The sequence below is a fragment of the Dreissena polymorpha genome, chromosome 8, assembly GCF_020536995.1.
Source record: "Dreissena polymorpha isolate Duluth1 chromosome 8, UMN_Dpol_1.0, whole genome shotgun sequence".
Classification (NCBI taxonomy): Eukaryota; Metazoa; Mollusca; class Bivalvia; order Myida; family Dreissenidae; genus Dreissena; species Dreissena polymorpha.
The window spans coordinates 53,590,798-53,611,467 of NC_068362.1; the positions used below are offsets into that span (position 1 = coordinate 53,590,798).

General features: G+C 37.2%; 1 protein-coding gene across 4 annotated transcripts in view; it reads right to left on the reverse strand.

The window, feature by feature from the left end:
• Positions 1 to 3,126: 3,126 nt before the first annotated feature.
• Positions 3,127 to 20,670, reverse strand: part of LOC127841162 (mitochondrial proton/calcium exchanger protein-like) — a 49,835-nt gene continuing 32,291 nt past the window's right edge. For all 4 annotated transcript variants that reach the window (XM_052369783.1, XM_052369784.1, XM_052369782.1 and 1 more), the window contains 6 exons: positions 20,423 to 20,597; positions 18,450 to 18,601; positions 14,091 to 14,222; positions 12,731 to 12,840; positions 11,352 to 11,493; positions 3,127 to 7,248 (listed from right to left, as the gene is read on the reverse strand). In XM_052369783.1, coding sequence (XP_052225743.1) covers positions 7,060 to 7,248; positions 11,352 to 11,493; positions 12,731 to 12,840; positions 14,091 to 14,222; positions 18,450 to 18,601; positions 20,423 to 20,597 — 900 coding nt within the window. In that variant the 3' untranslated portion in view covers positions 3,127 to 7,059. The remainder of the gene's footprint in view (positions 7,249 to 11,351; positions 11,494 to 12,730; positions 12,841 to 14,090; positions 14,223 to 18,449; positions 18,602 to 20,422; positions 20,598 to 20,670) is intronic.

Here is a 20,670-nt window from a genome sequence, read left to right on the forward strand (position 1 = left end):
CTGAGTCATGCTCTATGTAAAGGGGGTTTAATGCATGTGCGTTAAGTGTCATCCGAGATAAGCCAGGGCAGCCCGCACAGGCTAATCAAGGGACGACACTTTCCGCCTAAACGAGATTTTTGCAAAGAAGAGTCTTTAAACTAAAAATATCATAAAACCGGAAAGTGTCGTCCCTGATTAGCCTGTGTGGACTGCACGGGCTAATCTTGGAGGACACTTTACGCATATGCATTAAACCCCCTTTTCACAGAGCGAGGCTCATATGTTCGTTGTTTCATGACTTACCATGCCAATGATTTGGATGTCATATCTTTACTTCTAAAGTAAAGATGGAGTAAAAGACTGACATGTCGGTGACCTTTTCAAAGACATTCTTGTTTAACCCAGCCCAGAATAAGGATTTTTGTTACAAAATAAGACATTAGTTATAAGTGTTTGTCATTGGTAAGGTTTATAACAAAAGCTATACATTGTTTCTTTTATGTAATGTTATTGTTCTTTATGCTTTACCAATAAAATAACAAACTTTACACCGGATAAAGTCATGTTTGAACTAGTTTAGCTTTTAGGTGTCAATCCATTTTAGTACAACTTCAAATAGCCATAAACAAAAGAACACTCATTGTTTGCGGATATAAGTTACTGTTGATTTGAGCAGATTGTATAACATAAATATTAACCAAGTCTTGAAAAAGCATCCAATCCTATATAAGTAAACAAACTTCTTATGACATATTTGCAGTCTTTAAGCCATTGTAATACACACATAAACTTCTTCACTAAATACATCTGGTATATCACTTTATGAAACGAGGAATGTATGACATATTCAGTTCCAAAAAGATACATCTTCATGACCCCGTATTTGCAACTAGCAATTCGCAACAAGACATAAGGCACGAACAAATATGACTTCCAGGATGTTCACCATCTTCTTCCTCAATTTGACCAAATGACCTAGTTTTTTTTGCCCCACATAACCCAGTTTTGAACTCATCCTAGATCGGACAATTGATCTCACTAAGGTTCATGCGATCAATGAGGCCCTTTGAGTATTCAGAAGCAATTTACTAGTATGTAATTTAACCTAGTAAGCAAGTTTTTAACCCAAAGTGAAACAGTTTTAATCTTCACAGAGATATCATCCACACTAATGTTCTGACCAAGTTTCATGAAGATTGGACAATTCGGTGGCCTCTAGAGTGTTCACAGCCTTTACTTTAATTTGACCTAGTGACCTAATATTTGTAACCCAGTTTTAAACTCTGCTGATATTTCACTGGGACAAATATTTTGACCAAGTTTCACGAAGGAAATGAGGCATCGAGTGTTCTCAAGTTTTTTCCTTTAATTTGACATAGAGACCAAGTGTTAGACCCGTTCTGACCCAGTTCAAACCTTACTTTATTGCGACAATTGTTCTTACCAAGCTTCATAGGAATAAATGTAGCCTCCAGTGCTAATCGTTTTTTTTCTATTTTACCTATTCACCTAGTTTTTGACCCACATGACCCAGTTTCCAACTCTGCAGAGATATCATAAGGACAATTATTCTGACCTTGTTTCATGAAGATTAAGCAATAAATGTGCCTCTATAGCCATCAGGGGCCTTAACTTTAATTTGATATAGTGACCTAGCTTTGACCCCCAGTGACCCAGTTCAGAACTTGGCTCAGAAATTATATAAACACTTATTTTGACCCAGTTTAATAAAATTCGACAATAAATGCAGCCACTAGAGTGATCACTAGGCAAATGTTGAACACGCAGGACAAACAATGCATGACGAACGACAGACGACCACAAAAGCTCATCATAAGCAAATAACACTCAGGTGAGCTAAAAATAGACCGCTTTAAAATGAGTTTTCTGAACAGAGGATGCTGTGTATTAAAATATACATGCATGTTTATTTCATGACATTGTCTTGCTTAAACTCACTGACTCACACTAAAGGATTTAAAATAAAAGATATTACACTAACAAAATGAACAAAACCGCTAGATACAAATCATAAAATAATATGAAACCAAGCAAGCCTTAATACAAATACACATTGAGGTCTGAAACACACTTTATAACCTGCAACTGGATTGCTAGCTTTTTGGTGCCACAAATCTTACCACTGATTTATTGTTAAAGGCTTGACTTTGAACACATACAAGATAGTTTAAAGAATTTACAAATCCAACTAAACATTGGCCCATGTACAGTGTCCACATCTAGTACATGCAATAAGTCAATGAATAGAACACTTGGAACATCAGCAGTATTTAGATTTTATAAACATTCCACTGAAAAGTTGCATACTTTAATATTATACATTTTATTGTAATAAAAGTTAAATGTTAAGACTAATTGATATGAAATAGCCATTATAAGTATTCTAGACATTTTTTTAAGGAAATGACCACACTTTTATGTATGACATCGGACTCATATGACCACACTTTTATGTAAGACATTGGACTCATATGACCACACTTTTATGTAAGACATCGGACTCATATGACCACACTTTTATGTAAGACATCGGACTCATATCAGGGTACAGGATCATGTGACTTTGTGGGGTTCATGATTAAATGTTAATGGATGTAAACACATCGGTATGTTGAGCTTTTTTTCAAATAACTTTTTATAACACCATTTCATAAGAATTTCAACTAGTTCATAAAAGACAGGTTTTATGCTGCTTATTGCAATGTCAAATACATGAAATACATGAGGATTACTTGATTTAATAAGGCTGTATACCTGGCCAAAAATTCTGTGAACAGCATTCACGTATGCAGTTATGCTGCAACATCAACTTTATTAACCTATTTCAGACGTATTCAAGGATTTATTCTTAAATCTTAAGATAGCGACACAAAAAAGAAAGAAAAACTGTCTTTTATGCACTTAAGATTTTTGCAAATGCATTTAAATAACTTACGATAATTGCAAAAATAAAGTTCTTAACGTTGTGTTTACATTCTGCCCAGCCAATGTGTAAACCCTTGTGGGCCTCGTTAATCCTGCACTCTGAAATATTGCCAGCGATAGAAACTGTTCCATGTCTGTTAGTATACAAAATCCTATTACATCATATATTCAGCTGAAAATCAAATAAAGAAATGGCAGTGAACTTGTATTAGTATATACTATTTATTGCTTACTACATACACTGAAACATATTTCTAAATAGCAGCAACAATGAAACAAACAATTTTTGTTAATCTAGTCACACATTTAATCAAACATGTCACTTTGTACAAATGTAGAATATTTTTCTGGTCCTTTACTTTTTTTCCCTCTTTATTGTTTTTTTTCCTATACATGTACTATTATTTTAACATTGAACTGTTTATATTTTGTTCATAATTTTAAAATGTTTATATAATGTCATTTAATGTATTTTCCCCATTTTTCTAATACACATTAAAATAAGTATTTTAAACAATACATTTGTTTACCCTGTTGAGTATTAGACTACAATCTACAGTCAGATCCACTCTCAACATACATCTAACCAGGCTGGCAAGTCATGTTCCACAACCTTTGAACATCCCAATTAATCTACATCTACTTATTTGTCGAAAGCCATCTGATTATAAATTCATTTAACAGCAATTTCATAACAACACAATAAAATAACAATATCCTTTGGTGTTTTCTTAAAATATTTATTTCAAAAACTTATTTTTTTTCTAAACAACACAGGCTAAACTGTCAAAACACGGAAGCAGTTTAGAGAATAGATTCTTTTCAAATTCTTTTTAAATTCAAGCTCAACTAACATTCCTGTTAACAATTAATTTTTTGTTGTTGTCAAAACAGGTTTCAGTTTTTAAGGTATTCAAATTGTGAACAACTTATGGCTGGAAAATATATTTTTTAAATAAATTTAAACATCACTGGCTGTGAACTTAAATTCTCTTAATCGACAAATATTCTAGATTTTTGCCCAGTTCTGTTAGTTCATTTTCTAATATATTTCCTTTCATTTGTCAATACATACTCTCAAATAATTCCCACACAAGTTTTCAAAAGACCTACCTAACAGGCAAGCAAACTTAATTAAATGACTCACTTCTGACAATTATTCAAATTAGCCATTTAAAAACAGTGTATATCACAAGGGTGTATGAATCTCATAATAACCCTTACCACTTAGATATGTATTTCAACACATTTTTAGTCCCTTAGAAAGTTAAATTTAAATCAATACCTTTCTTACTAGATTCAAGATTTAAAGGCTTCATTTCCAACCCTTAAATACTGATGAGCAGCAAACAGCATTAAACATGAACAGACAGCCAGTTACTTGCAGGCTGTTCTGGTTTTATGCTGTTTGCACAGTCCTTTTCACTTTGCTTCTTAGTGGGAAAGGGATAAATCATGAACAACACTAGTACAATACAGTTGTAACAACAACACTATAACATAACAGGTTCGAATGAACAGCACAAAAATGCCAATAAATTAAAAAGCTTCATAAGACGAACATAAAATGCCTTTCACAAAGTGAGACAAAGTAACAATTAAAAAGCAACAACAACTTATTTTGTTTGTATCTTGATCTTGTGTGAATAACCCCACTGTTTATGGTGATTTTGTGATGGATTACCTTTCTACAGAGTTTGTAAAAGAAGGACATTCTAAATGTTTTGCATTACTGACTTACAAATACCTTGTTAAAACATTATTTTTACATGACTAATATACATGAAATAAACAATAACATCCTTATTATTTACAACATGCATATACATGTAAATGATAAAAATGTCAAACATTAACACACTCAATTTTAAACAAGAGCACCGCATAACGGGTGCCACGCTCGGCTGCAAAAGCTTGTCAGTTTTTTTTATATCTTTTTAGAGGTCACAGTGACCTTGACCTTTGACCTAGTGACCCAAAAATGGGTGTGGCGTGTAGAACTCATCAAGGTGCAGCTACATATGAAGTTTCAAAGTTGTAGGTGGAGGACATTGATTTTAGAGCCAATGTTAAAAACTTAACAAACCTTGACACGGACGGCGGACACGACGAGCTGGCTATGACAATACCTCGGGTTCTCTCCGAAAACAGCCGAGCTAAAAATGAGGACCTTCATTCATGCAATTAAATATGCTTTGCAAATTTCTGACACATTATAATTTGTTGTAATCTAACACAAAACAATTGATCAAATGGTTTGACCTTTCCATATATAGTTTAAAATACAAAACAAAAACATAAAACAAATACTAACATCATAAAAGTAAATGTAAAAAATATACAAAATATTTAGATATAACAAGTAATTGACTTGATTGCAATTGATTTTAAATGCCAAGATGTTGAACAAATGTACATATAAGACTTGTGATTAAAGAATTGAAACTACATAGAGGAAAATATATTTCAGTTATTAGACCCTTTAGATACATGTTTTGAAGCATGTTGAAGTCCCTTTGAAAGTTAAATTTAATTAAAGACTTTTCTTACTTTATTAAAGTTTTAAAGGCTTTATTTCCAACCCTTAGATACTGAAGAGCAGCAAACAGCATAAAACTTGAACAGACTGCGAGTTACTCGCAGGCTGTTCTGGTTTTATGCTGTTTGCACATAACCATTTCCACTTTGCAGACAGTGGGACAGAGTTAAGATGTTCATGCTAGAGTGAACTCTAAATTATTCCGCTGGAATCTGTTGTTAATGGCAGGAAAGAATGATACAAGTACTATTTCAACATTATTTTTTGTTAACTTTCTATACAGACAATTTAGCAAGCCATTTAACTAACTTGAGATACAAGTAAGTTAACAAATCAATGCTACATAAAACAAGAAACTGCAAGAGAAAGAGTATCATCGGCAGTTCGCATTATTTTCAAAAGGGTACAGTAAGAATTTGCAAATGCAATTTTACGAAAAAAAACACGAAAAAATTGCAATCACAAGGCCCTAGCATGTGAACAAAAGATGTCTATGATCATTGCGTTATATTTGATGAAAACAATTGCACGCAAAATGTAGTTGTGCAGAAACGTTTATATTTAATTTTAAACAAAGTTTCTTCATTTCAAATATGACATAATTAATTTAAACATTTTGAAAACAAATACTCAGTTATCACATTGATGCCTTCAAGCTAGTTCAAATTGAAACAAAATAATAAAAACAAGAGATTGCCAAGCAATATGGTCCCCTACCGGTGAAACTCCACCATTGTGAGAATTTTTATATATATTTTTTATTTGTTGCCATAGCAACCAGAATTTTTGATGTAGGCACAAAATGAAATGACGTGCATAATCTCCATATTGCCATCTATCCATGTTTCAAGTTTCATGAAAAAATATTAAGAACTTTTAAAGTTATCGCAGGATCCAGAAAAGTGTGACGGACTGACTGACTGACAGACAGACAGACAGACGGAGTGCAAACCATAAGTCCCCTTCGGTTTCACCGGTAGGAGACAATAATATAGGCTTTTTAAGAATTCGCTTTTATAGTTTTTAATCTATTAATTTTTTGTCTTGTTAATATACAAATAAACAAGGGGCATGTAATGTACATACTCAACATGATACAGTAAGGTCTTAAAGTGTGTAGATTTCTTTTCAGTTAACTTAACAGTTGATGATTGCCAAAACATGAAAAGAATTGTTTCTTATATTTAACTGTATCTTGTTAAATAGTAATTGTATCTTTAAACAATGGACCTATGGCCTTAGTTACCAAAACATTTGCTTGAATGGGCAAATATTTTATTGATTCCGGTCATGGTCAACAGGTTAATATAGAGGTCTCTATCTCTATTTCTCTCCATTTCTGTTTCCTTTTACTAACCCATTTGAAGTTACTAGTCCCTGGAGAATGTACACATACTCCAGTATTACTCCTACTCTAATATCGTTCAATTTGAGCCTTAAAGGGCGTACATTGTTTTCTAGATTAGCCTGTGCAGTTTGCACACTGCACAGGCTAATCTGGGACAACTCTTTATGCCCAATAATTAAAACCCTTTTTATCAGAGCAGGGCTAAAATGTAGTCATTCTCCAAACATTGTAAAAATCTGCTGACTCATGCCTTAATGTCAATCTTCTCAGGCCCCGCCTCCACATGTTCTTTCAGCTCCTCCCCTTTTTTCTCCAGTTTTTCCAGCTGCTTCTGCTCCATCTCCATCTGGGCCTCTTTCTTCAGCAACGTCATCACGTCCGCCATCTGCTTCTTGTTCAGCTTCAGATTCTCTTGGCTGATCAGCTCAGTTGCCTGCAGGGGCATGATGGTAACAAATGAAATGGGTTATTCAAAGAAATGAAATAATTTAAAAAACAGTTTGAGAAACGCAATGCCCCCTACTGCGCATCTTAATAAGTCATTTAGTAGACTCAAATACCAAAAACTAGGCGTAAGCATTCTTGAGTTATCATCCGGAAACCATTTTACTGTTTCGAGTCACTGTGACCTTGACCTTTGACCTAGTGACCTGAAAATCAATAGGGGTCTTCTGCCAGTCATGATTAATGTCCCTATGAAGTTTCATGATCCTTGGCGTAAGCATTCTTGAGTAATCATCCGGAAACCATTTCACTGTTTCGAGTCACTGTGACCTTGAACTTTGACCTAGTGACCTGAAAATCACTAGGGGTCATCTGCCAGTCATGATCAATGTACCTATGAAGTTTCATGATCCTAGGCGTAAGTATTGTTAAGTTATCATCGGAAACCATTTAACTATTTCGAATCACTGTGACCGTTACCTTTGACCTAGTGACCTGAAAATCAATAAGGGTCATCTGCGAGTAATGATCAATGTATCTATGAAGTTTCATGATCCTATGTTTAAGCGTTCTTGAGTTATCATCCGGAAACCATTTTACTGTTTCGAGTCACCGTGACCTTGACCTTTGACCTAGTGACCTGAAAATCAATAGGGGTCATCTGCGAGTCATCATCAATGTACCTATGAAGTTTCATGATCCTAGGCGTAAGCGTTCTTGAGTTATCATCCGGAAACCATTTGACTAGTTCGAGTCACTGTGACCTTGACCTTTGACCTAGTGACCTCAAAATCAATAGGGGTATCTGCCAGTCATGATCAATGAACCTATGAAGTTTCATGATCCTAGGCCTAAGCGTTCTTGAGTTATCATCCGGAAACCATCTGGTGGACGGACGGACGAACCACCGACCTACCGACATGTGCAAAACAATATACCCCCTCTTTTTCGAATGGGGGCATAATAAGTTAACATAGATATGCAAAACCTCAGTCATAAGTTGAGATTGTTTCCTTAAACAAGGGCTGTTTGTAAAACATGCATGCCCCCCCATATGGGCTGTCAGTTGTAGTAGTAGCAGCCATTGTGCGAATGCGTTTTTTGTCACTGTGACCTTAACCTTTGACCTGGTGACCTGAAAATTAATAGGGGTCATCTGCCAGTCATGATCAATGTACCTTTGAAGTTTCATGATCCTAAGCCTAATTATTCTTGAGTTATCATCCGGAAACCAATTTACTATTTCGAGTCACTGTGACCTTGACCTTTGACCCAGTGACCTGAAAATCAATAGGGTCATCTGCCAGTCATTATCAATGTACCTATGAAGTTTCATGATCCTAGGCGTAAGCATTCTTGAGTTATCATCCGGAAACCATTTTACTGTTTCGAGTAACTGTGACCTTGACCTTTCACCTTTGACCTAGTTACCTGAAAATCAATAGGGGTCATCTGCCGGTCATGATCAATGTACCTATGAAGTTTCATGATCCTAGGCGTAAGCATTCTTGAGTTATCATCAGGAAACCATTTTACGGGTCATCTGCCAGTCATGATCAATGAACCTATGAAGTTTCATGATCCTAGGCCTAAGCGTTATCATCCGGAAACCATCTGGTGGACGGACGGACGGACCGACCGCCCTACTGACATGTGCAAAACAATATACCCCCTTTTTTTCGAAGGGGGGCATAATAAGTTAACATAGATATGCAAAACCTCAGTCATAAGTTGAGATTGTTTCCTAAAACAAGGGCTGTTTGTAAAACATGCATGCCCCCCCATATGGGCTGTCAGTTGTAGTGGCAGCCATTGTGCGAATGCGTTTTTTGTCACTGTGACCTTAACCTTTGACCTGGTGACCTGAAAATTAATAGGGGTCATCTGCCAGTCATGATCAATGTACCTATGAAGTTTCATGATCCTAAGCCTAATTATTCTTGAGTTATCATCCGGAAACCATTTTACTATTTCGAGTCACTGTGACATTGACCTTTGACCCAGTGACCTGAAAATCAATAGGGGTCATCTGCCAGTCATTATCAATGTACCTATGAAGTTTCATGATCCTAGGCGTAAGCATTCTTGAGTTATCATCCGGAAACCATTTTACTGTTTCGAGTCACTGTGACCTTGACCTTTCACCTTTGACCTAGTTACCTGAAAATCAATAGAGGTCATCTGCCGGTCATGATCAATGTACCTATGAAGTTTCATGATCCTAGGCGTAAGCATTTTTGAGTTATCATCAGGAAACTATTTTACGGGTCATCTGCCAGTCATGATCAATGCACCTATGAAGTTTCATGATTCTAGGCCTAAGCGTTCTTGAGTTATCATCCGGAAACCATCTGGTAGACGGACCGACCGACATGTGCAAAACAATATACCCCTTCTTCTTCGAAGGGGGGCATAAAAATCAATTTAAATGAAGTCTCGGCTTAAGAGGTTGTTCATAAAATCTTTTAATGAAATTTGAAGTTAACAATTCTTGTGAAGTTGCAGCAAAAATATTAAACTTGGTCCCATTCAATTCTACACACCCATGAAGTTTCATGTCGAATTGTTGTTTTATATCTGAAATATAGCCCTTAAAAGTTCCATCATACAAAAACAACAAAGGGCAATAACTCTTTTAAGAAAGTAAATGGTTGTCTTTCTTAAGCATGGTGCATCTCCTTATTAATATCAATACACCCATGAAGTTTTATGTTGAAGTCTTGCATGGTATCGGAGATATAGCCCTGAAAAGTTACATCTTAAAAAAGGCAATAACTCTTGTTAAAGAAAGTGTAGGGTTATGGTTCTTTTGCATGCCACTTCTCCTCATTGATATCTATACACCCATGAAGTTTCATGTTGATATTTTACATACTTTCTGAGATATGGTACTAAACAGTTTTGTGACAGAGGAAAGGATGTCTGACAGACTGACAACGCCATTTCTATATCCCATCACCTTTGGCGGAAGATAATTGGTGGTAAAAAAGAGTGCTACAAATGTAAGTAACAAGAAACCGTGGAGAAGGGTGATGCTCCCCAAAGGTTGTATTTTTCACAATATTGCACAATATATTCAGATAAAAGGAAACGTCTAGTAGTTGGGGGGGACAATAATTGCACTATATGTACAGTTTATAGAAAATTTCAAAGGGCCATAACTCTGTGAAAAATCATCCGACCAGAACCAGCTGATAATATGCACATCTCCTCTTGGTAGTGAAGCTTCCCATAAAGTTTAATTGAATTCCGGTCATTAATTGCTGAGAAATAGTCCGGACAAAAATTGTGCACGGACGGACGGACACACACACAGACAGACGAAGCGGCGACTATATGCTCACCCCAAATTTTTTTGGGGGAGAATAATAAGGTAACACATTATTAAAACATTATACTTAATATTTTTCAGTCAACATGTGCAGATTTTCACATGTATTTTGAGCATTCACATGTCCTTAATTTGAATCATAAGCTTATCTATTGAGAACTTTAACTTAAGTCTTAACTAAGTGGTAAGATCTTTGACATAACAAGGCCCAGTACAGTTATTTTATCACATTTTGGGAATGGAGCCAGGGCCGCCCTTTGGAATGGGGAACATCGCATTGTGTTGTAGATTGGAAAATTGCTAAAACTTCAAAATTGTTTTCAATATTATATTAACTAAGTATTAAATTAAAGAGCTGGATAGGGAAATTAAATAAATGTAAACATGTACAACTTTTTTGGGGGGAAACCTTCAATGGAGACATTTAGGCAGTCATTCAGGAAAAATAAATGAACCCCGCTATGGGAAAAGGGGGTTAAATGCATGTGCATAAAGTGTAATTCGATTTTAATCTGGGACGACACTTTCCACCTAAACTAGATTTTTGCTAACAAGAGACTTTCTTGAAACAAAAAATATCATAAAAGCGTAAAATATGGTCCCTGATAAGCCTGTGTGGACTGCTCAGGTTAATCTGGGACGACACTTTACGCACATGCATTTAACCCCTTTTTCACAGAGCATGGCACATACCATTTTTGAGATTGGGCATGGAGCCCGATTTTCGGCCTCAAATTTGACCAGTAAACCCCCCTGTGTACCTTTAGAACGTCTGTGATGTCTATCAACCCATCCTCGTCTGTGTCCAACACTTGTAGAACCTTCTGCATTCTCACATCATCCGGGACTGTCTGCAAACGCTTCAGGGATAGAAGCACCTCATTCGTGCTGATCAGGTTACCCCTGTACAGAGATACAGAAAACAAGAATGTAAACAAAATTATTTATGAAACAAAACCACAGAAACAGAGCAGCTCTCGAAAGTTCATCACTTAGCAGTTCTGTTTGTCCACCGTCATTTTTGCAAGGTCATTTGTCCACGGTAATTTTTGCAAGGTCATTTGTCCACGGTAATTTTTGCAAGGTCATTTGTCCACGGTCATTTTTGCAAGGTCATTTGTCGATGATCATTTTTGCAAGGTCATTTGTCCACGGTCATTTTTGCAAGGTCATTTGTCCAATGTTATTGGTCCAAGGATTCAACAACAATTGATGGGACTATGAGGCTATACAAGTATGTGCTATAATTAAAATTAATAAGGGAAAAATCTGGAGCAAATAGTATGGCTGAAGGAGCTTCTCCTCATTGTTTTTCCTTTTCTACCCCTCAAGACTGGTTAGAAAGCATAGAAATTGTCCCCAAACTGGTGTTGCTTGCTACTCTGCCCTTTTTAGCAGCAACCCTGTACCTTTTGTGATCCTAGATCTTTTACTGACATCAACTCTTTCCTAAACTGAAAACTTTCAACACTAAATGAGTCACGTTCTCAGAAAACTGGGCATAATGCATGCGCATAAAGTGTCGTCCCAGATTAGCCTGTGCAATCTGCACAGGCTAATCAGGGACTACACTTTCCGCCTTAACTTGATTTTCAGTAAGGAGGGACTTCCTTGAAACTAAAAGTACCATAAAAGCGTAAAGTGTCGTCCCTGATTAGCCTGTGCGGACTGCACAGGCTAATCTGGGACAACACTTCACACACATGCATTATGCTCTGTTTTCTCAGAACATGACTCAAATGTTTGTGATGACTGCACAAAAAGGTCTTCTGTAATTGCAGCACACACTGAATGTCACAGAAGACAATACTAATACCAACACCTTACACAGGCTGTTCAGGCCACACAAACTCTCCTTCAGACGTTACAAGGACCCTAATTCTGTGAAAATTTGACCTTATGCTAGTGCGCAAAGTGTCCGCCCCAAATAGCCTGGGCAGCCAGCACAGGCTAATACGGGATGGCACTTTCAGCTTTTGTGGTATTTTTCATTTCAAGAAAGTCTCTTTCTAGCTTAAAATCCAGATTAGGCGGAAAGTGTTGTCCCTGTGCAGACTGCACAAGTTAATCAGGGACAACACTTTACACACATTTATTAGGCCTAGTGTTTCTAGAACAAGGGTAACAGAGGCTGCCTCACTTTTTTATCTCAATGGCCTTGAGTCTCTCCTGCTTGCCCGCTGCATCTTGCTGTAGTTTTGACTCCTCTAGCTCTATCTTCTGCTGCAATTGGTCCTTCTCTGCCTGAACCTGCAGGGAGATTGTTTTATGTTCATCTCTGTACAAAATGGATATGAGCCAGACTCATGGAATACAGGGCTTAATGCAGATGTGCAGCGTCCTCCCTGATCTGCAGTCTGTGCACGATAATCAGTGACGAAACTTTCTGCTTATATAACAGAAAGATTGATGTGTGTTAAAGTTTGTAAGAAATGCATGTCTTTTCTCTTCTGTAGTAAACAAACAGAGGTGAGTTTTGGAAAAACAGTGCTCAATGCATGTGAGTAAAGTGTCGTTCAAGATAAGCCTCTGTAGTCTACACAGGCTAATCAGAGACGACACTTACTGCTTTCATGGCATTTTTTGTTTAAAAGAAGTCTCTTCCAAACAAACATCCAGTTAAGCCAGAGAGAATTGTCCCTATTAAAAGAAGTCTCTTCCAAACAAACATCCAGTTAAGCCAGAGAGAATTGTCCCTATTAAAGGAAGTCTCTTCCAAACAAACATCCAGTTAAGCCAGAGAGAATTGTCCCTATTAAAGGAAGTCTCTTCCCAACAAACATCCAGTTAAGCCAGAGAGAATTGTCCCTATTAAAGGAAGTCTCTTCCAAACAAACATCCAGTTAAGCCAGAGAGAATTGTCCCTATTAAAGGAAGTCTCTTCCAAACAAACATCCAGTTAAGCCAGAGAGAATTGTCCCTAATTAGCCTGTGCAGATGCATATGCATTAATCCCAGTTTTTCCAGATTGCAACTCAAACATATCTCGCTTTGTATTTTCGAGGTTACATATCACAAACATTTTCAGCCTGACCCTCCAACCATAAATTGGTGCAGTAAAGCCCCAGGCTACAAATACACTTAACATATACATGAGTAAGTTTTATCGAATTGTATCTACTGTCTATAGATGACTGCCCTTACAAAAATGTTCCCCTTACCGTAACCCTTATGAGTAATATGAAAATTTATCAGTGATCATACATTTGTGAGATATTAAAAATAGTTTTGACCAACATCTATGTTAGCATTACCACTAGCCACAGTAGCAAATGTCTATCGAAATCTCACATTGGCTTCAAAATTCTCAAATTGCTATCTAAAATGTATGAATAGTTTTTTGAGATAAAGCATATTTTCAAACTTTCTGAGCTAAACAACATGATGTTTGGCTGCTCATTCAGATTTCTTAGTGCCAACCTGGTACATGTATCTTAAACAATTTAATCTAACCTGTCATATTTAGACAAAAGCACACCATTAATTTTGTTATGACAGACCTTTAAGATGTTCTTGTCCAGTCTTCTAAGGTAGCTGTTGAGATAGTTGTTCAGTTTCTTGGCCCCAGTTGTCTCGTTGATCAGTTTCTCGTAGTCTGTGTTCTGCGTGAGAGCCTTCACATTCGATATATCCTGCAATATCAAGGCCGTTTGTAGGAAAGAACAGTAGTACACAAGTAAAAAGTGACTTATATGGGTGGAAGTGGTGCAGTGGATATGGTGTCTGTTTAGCTATATGGGTGGAAGTGGTGCAGTGGATATGGTGTCTGTTTAGCTATATGGGTGGAAGTGGTGCAGGGTATATGGTGTCTGTTTAGCTATATGGGTGGAAGTGGTGCAGTGGATATGGTGTCTGTTTAGCTATATGGGTGGAAGTGGTGCAGTGGATATGGTGTCTGTTTAGCTATATGGGTGGAAGTGGTGCAGTGGATATGGTGTCTGTTTAGCTATATGGGTGGAAGTGGTGCAGTGGATATGGTGTCTGTTTAGCTATATGGGTGGAAGTGGTGCAGTGGATATGGTGTCTGTTTAGCTATATGGGTGGAAGTGGTGCAGTGGATATGGTGTCTGTTTAGCTATATGGGTGGAAGTGGTGCAGTGGATATGGTGTCTGTTTAGCTATATGGGTGGAAGTGGTGCAGTGGATATGGTGTCTGTTAGCTATATGGGTGGAAGTGGTGCAGGGTATATAGGTGTCTGTTTAGCTATATGGGTGGAAGTGGTGCAGTGGATATGGTGTCTGTTTAGCTATATGGGTGGAAGTGGTGCAGTGGATATGGTGTCTGTTTAGCTATAAGGGTGGAAGTGGTGCAGTGGATATGGTGTCTGTTTAGCTATATGGGTGGAAGTGGATATGGTGTCTGTTTAGCTATATGGGTGGAAGTGGTGCAGTGGATATGGTGTCTGTTTAGCTATATGGGTGGAAGTGGTGCAGTGGATATGGTGTCTGTTAAGCTATATGGGTGGAAGTGGTGCAGTGGATATGTTGTCTGTTTAGCTATATGGGTGGAAGTGGTGCAGTGGATATGGTGTCTGTTAAGCTATATGGGTGGAAGTGGTGCAGTGGATATGGTGTCTGTTTAGCTATATGGGTGGCAGTGGTGCAGTGGATATGGTGTCTGTTTAGCTATATGGGTGGAAGTGGTGCAGTGGATATGGTGTCTGTTTAGCTATATGGGTGGAAGTGGTGCAGTGGATATGGTGTCTGTTTAGCTATATGGGTGGAAGTGGTGCAGTGGATATGGTGTCTGTTTAGCTATATGGGTGGAAGTGGTGCAGTGGATATGGTGTCTGTTTAGCTATATGGGTGGAAGTGGTGCAGTGGATATGGTGTCTGTTTAGCTATATGGGTGGAAGTGGTGCAGTGGATATGGTGTCTGTTTAGCTATATGGGTGGAAGTGGTGCAGTGGATATGGTGTCTGTTTAGCTATATGGGTGGAAGTGGTGCAGTGGATATGGTGTCTGTTTAGCTATATGGGTGGAAGTTGTGCAGTGGATATGGTGTCTGTTTAGCTATATGGGTGGAAGTGGTGCAGTGGATATGGTGTCTGTTTAGCTATAAGGGTGGAAGTGGTGCAGTGGATATGGTGTCTGTTCAGCTATACGGGTGGAAGTGGTGCAGTGGATATGGTGTCTGTTTTGCAACCAGGAGGTCATACGTTCAATCCCCACTGTGGGAGCGTTCTTTCAATCTCCCCCATAGACACCTAGTACTGGTTCTACCCAGGAAAAGGACTCGAGAGTGATTAAAAACGCCTTGGGCTTTTTATTAAATCAAGCTAAAATGAATAGGTTGAAACTAAATTGAACATATAAGTACTAGGGATGGCATCGAATACCTATATCTGTTTTAGAATATTCACAAATCCATTCAATCGAATATTTGAATATGCGAATAAAACGGCTGGATTTATTTAATTTCTATTACTCAGTTTCGTAGCCAGTAGGGATATTAAATATAAATTGGCACAGAAATACAATTGAATATACAATTGTTGTGTTGAGAAATAGAAATAAAATGTAGCTTAATTGTAAAAACAAACTTTGAACAAGCCTATTTAGGAGAAATATATCAGAAAAGAGTGAAACTTGTTCTGAGTTAACTTCAATTGTTTTGTAAGTATTATACGTTTGCTCAGAAGGAGGCTGTTTATTAACATTGCTATGGAATAATTGTATTGCTGTCGGCTAATACTTATAATGACCGATACTGTAATCTGGCACAAAAAGAAGGAAAAACATCATGTCATATAATTTTATTTTTATTTAAAATTTTAAAATAATGATATCATGCACGTTGCGGTCTTCTTATCCACAGACCGTGTAAAGTATTTCCATACTTACTATTCGCCAGTCAATTGAAGCCGTTAATTGGCAACCCATTGACAAACAAGAGTTCGGGGCCTTTCTTAGAGTGTGTATATTGCATTGCACAATCAACGCTGATACGGGCCGTGTTATCAGTTTGACACGAAGAGCGTCACATCAAACATGTTAATCCCAAGTAATTTTGGGTGTGAATTAGTAAGCGGCTCGCAGGTCATTAAATATTAGGGCAATAACATTTGAAAAAAAATAAACAAAAATTGCGAATATGCGAATATCAATTATTTTATTAGAATACTGACCGTTCAACCAAATATTCAAATAATTTTGCCATCCCTAATAAGAACCTTAAAATAAGGGACACTCTCAACATATTCAAACAGTTTGTTTGACCAGAAAATAATCTTATGAACACTCCAGATAAATCGCCAAAACAAGAGATGTGTTTGTCAGACACACAAAATGCCCCCTATTGCACCGCTTTAAAGCAATATATTTGACCTTTGACCGTGAAGGATGACCTTGACCTTTCACCACTCAAAATGTGCAGCTCCATGAGATACACATGCATGCCAAATATCAAGTTGCTATCTTCAATATTGCAAAAGTTATGACCAAGGTTTAAGTTTTGGGACATACACAATGAATGAATGAATGAATGAATGAATGACAGATAGACAGACAGGCCAAAAACAATATACCCCCCGATCTTTTGATCTGGGGGCATAAAAACCCCAACTAACCTAGCATTGACAATGCTCCAAAATGGATATCTAGAATGTTTTGATGCAAAAAAACGTTAAATAGGCGAATACTGTATTACATTTTCAAAATTAAGAATATCTTTCAATTAGAATTTATTTAATGATAACTTAACACATAGGTTTTGCTTACTCTCAGTAAATAATATATTGTAACAATTTTTAAAAGTTGTCTCTTAGTTGTTGCTAGTATGGGAAAAGCATCAGAATAAATTATATTGTTATGCTTGCAATTTATCATTTAATTGTGCAGTTGCGCAGTCATGTTAGGAGCAAAACTGTCCACTACGGGACTACACTTTATGCTTTTATGGACTTTGTCGTTTTAAGGGGGTCTTTTTTTAGGAAAAATCCAGTTTTGTGGGAAATTGACATCCATGCTCAGCCTGTGAATAAAGCCATATTGCCCTAATGCACTGTTCATATAAATGGGCGGTGCTCTGTGAAAAGGGGGTTTAATGCATGTGCGTAAAGTGTCATCCCAGATTAGCCTGTGTAGACAGTGTGACGACACTTTCCACCTAAACTGGAGTTTTGCTAACAAGAGACTTTCTTTTAATGAAATAAATCATAAAAGCAGAAAGTGTCATCCCTGATTAGCCTGTGGGAACTGCCCTAATTAGCCTGTGGGGACTGCACAGGCTAATCTAGGGCAACACTTTACGCACATGCATTAAACCCCTTTTTCACAGAGCACGGCCCAAACATAAAGCATTCCTTACAGGGGCCTTTTAACGTTTTGGTAAATTGACAGAATTGAAAAAAGTTGTTTCAGATTCGCAAATTTTAGTTTTAGTTATGATATTTGTGAGGAAACAGTTATACTGAACATTTACCAGGCTCTAAAATAGCCATTATATGCATCTTTTGACGATTTAAAACCCTGAAAATTATAAAGCGTTGCAACGCGAAGCGATTGAATAATTTGGAGAGTTCTGTTGTTGTCGTTATATTTGGTTAAACTAAGAGGATTGCTTATATACAGCATAAAATACATTGTTCATTGTGTGAGGATGGATGGCCGAGTGGTCTAAATGGTAGACTTTTACTCCACAGGACTCCAGCGGTCAGTGGTTCGAGCCCTGCTGCAGGTTAGTTTTTTGTCTTTTTAAAATTTATTTTTGATTTTTTACAGGAGTTTTTTAGATACAATGTTTACATTTATCAATATAAAGCATTTAATGACAAACTTCAAAACATGCTAAAATCTGTGAAAAGGCCCCTTTAAGTTTTCCCTCACAATGTTTGAGACACCAATCCCAGGTCGCTCACCTCATGGTATTCCTGCAGGTCCTCTTTAACCTCGGACAGTTCGTCCTTGTGATGTTTTGCCATGTCCTCAATGGCCTTCTCAATGTCTCCCAGATCCTTAGCAGTTATATTGTCTTCCGCATTCAAATCTTTCACATTGAAAACGAACACACCTACAGTACAGAAAATGTTTCCTTCAGAAGACAAGGACACAAAATAATGATTTTTTTCTTGCAAATCTGTTAAAAATAAGAGTTGTTTAGAGGACATGTCACTTCTTGTAACAAGCACGAGAAGTTTTCCCTTAAACACATGAGTTTTGCTGTTGGAAAACAGGATTTTATGCGGGTATGTAAAGCGTCGTCTAAAAAGGCTGTGCAGTCTGAAAAGGCAAATCAGAGACAACGCTTTCTGCCTTGACTGGATTTTTGTTGAGAAAAAACTTCTTAAAACAAAAAATACCACAACAACAGAAAGTGTCGTCCCTGATTAGCCTTTGCGGACTTCACTTGCTAATGTGGGATGACACTTAATGCACATGCATTAAAACTTGTTTCTCAGAATGGTTCAATTTCTTCATGTAATGGTTCCCAATTAATCCAAGTTTATTTTGTTTTCCAGCAGAGGTTTACTTAAAGAATTGACTTCAAGTAGACCAGAGGGCAAATCCCTTTGATCATCTTCTTGCCACCAGTAAACAAAGATCGCCCATTCATTCTTCAATGTTCTTTGATAAATAAACACGCATATGCAGTACAAGATTTTATTAAGCAAACAATCAAATTTATTACACTTAACTATATTGAAATTGTAAGCGATTTAAAAAATCTGTTCTGTTTCTCTGATATCATCTACAAATTAGTCAATGTTTTAAACAATAGAGATCTCAAGCTTCAGACAAAAGCTGCATATTCTATCTTTTTAAAACTGTTTTGTTTCTAAGTATATATAGTTAAATCACAGTAGCTATCATGACCTTTTTATTCGTCAATGTGTTTAAGACATTTTGAAAATTTGTCTATGTGTTAAATATGGGTTAGTGTGTTAAAATTATTTGATTTCTCAAGTTTGGATGGTTCGCAAAATTGTCTACCATGTTGGACACTCAGCAAAACAGAATGCAGTTTGATTGGCACATTGCTTGCAAAAGCTTAACTAAATCAGTATTACATATAACTGACATACATTGATATAAATAATTTAATCAAAGGTTATTAATTATTTCAAAGACTGTTGACTTTGACAATTGACTTGCCCGAAGAGCTACCTACTTTGGAATATCACTAGAACTACTTTGGAATATCACTTGCCCTACTTTGGAATATCACTCGCCCTACTTTGGAATATCACTTGCCCTACTTTGGAATATCACTTGCCCTTCTTTGAAATATCACTTGCCCTACTTTGTAATATCCCTTTCCCTTCAGAATTTTAAGCCCGTGTCTTGAGTAAAGAAATAAAACACAGAAACATTCCCAACACAGCAACATCAACTGCCCCAAACAATCAGAAAAGGAATCAGAAATGTTCAGTATAAAATCCACATCATGTCTATCACAGTGTCTATCATGGTCCATAATGATTGTAATTGATTGTGACCTTGACATTTGTCTAAGTGACCCTCCACATCTGACCCACCAGACCCCACCCTCTCCAGTGTTTTATCTACCACTTGGGCAATCTGGCTGGGTAGCTGTGGATTGGGAAAAATCGCCTCATTCTGACTAAAATTGGGAAGTAAGTGTTGTTGTTTTTTGCTAACACATACCTAAACATTGTGAATAAAAGTGTTTTATTATTATATTCACTAACATTAAACTTTTTGAGCAGGAAGGGAGATAACTAAATGTTAAGATTTATTTTATTTTCTTCCATTTTTTGTTTTGAAACTTTTAATTGGGAATTTCTGGGTCCCATTTGGGAAAAATGTATACTTTTTTTCAATTGGGAATGGGCCTTTCTTACAGCTCCAAACTTGAACAAACAGTGTCTACCTTCTGCAGGCCTATCTCCCAGTGTTGGTGCCTTATCCACCATGGCAGCTTCAGGTTTCACCTCCATAGCGCGAACCTGCTCGGCCAGTCTACTGGTGGCCGCCTGCTGCTCTACAAGCCGATTGGCCAGCTCCTGGTTGATCACACGCTGCTGCATCTGGCTAAGGGCGAGCTCCTGCAAGCATACACGAGAGAGAGAGTTGACCAATGCAGTGTTTTTGTGAATAGGTAGCTTGGTTTTACAACAT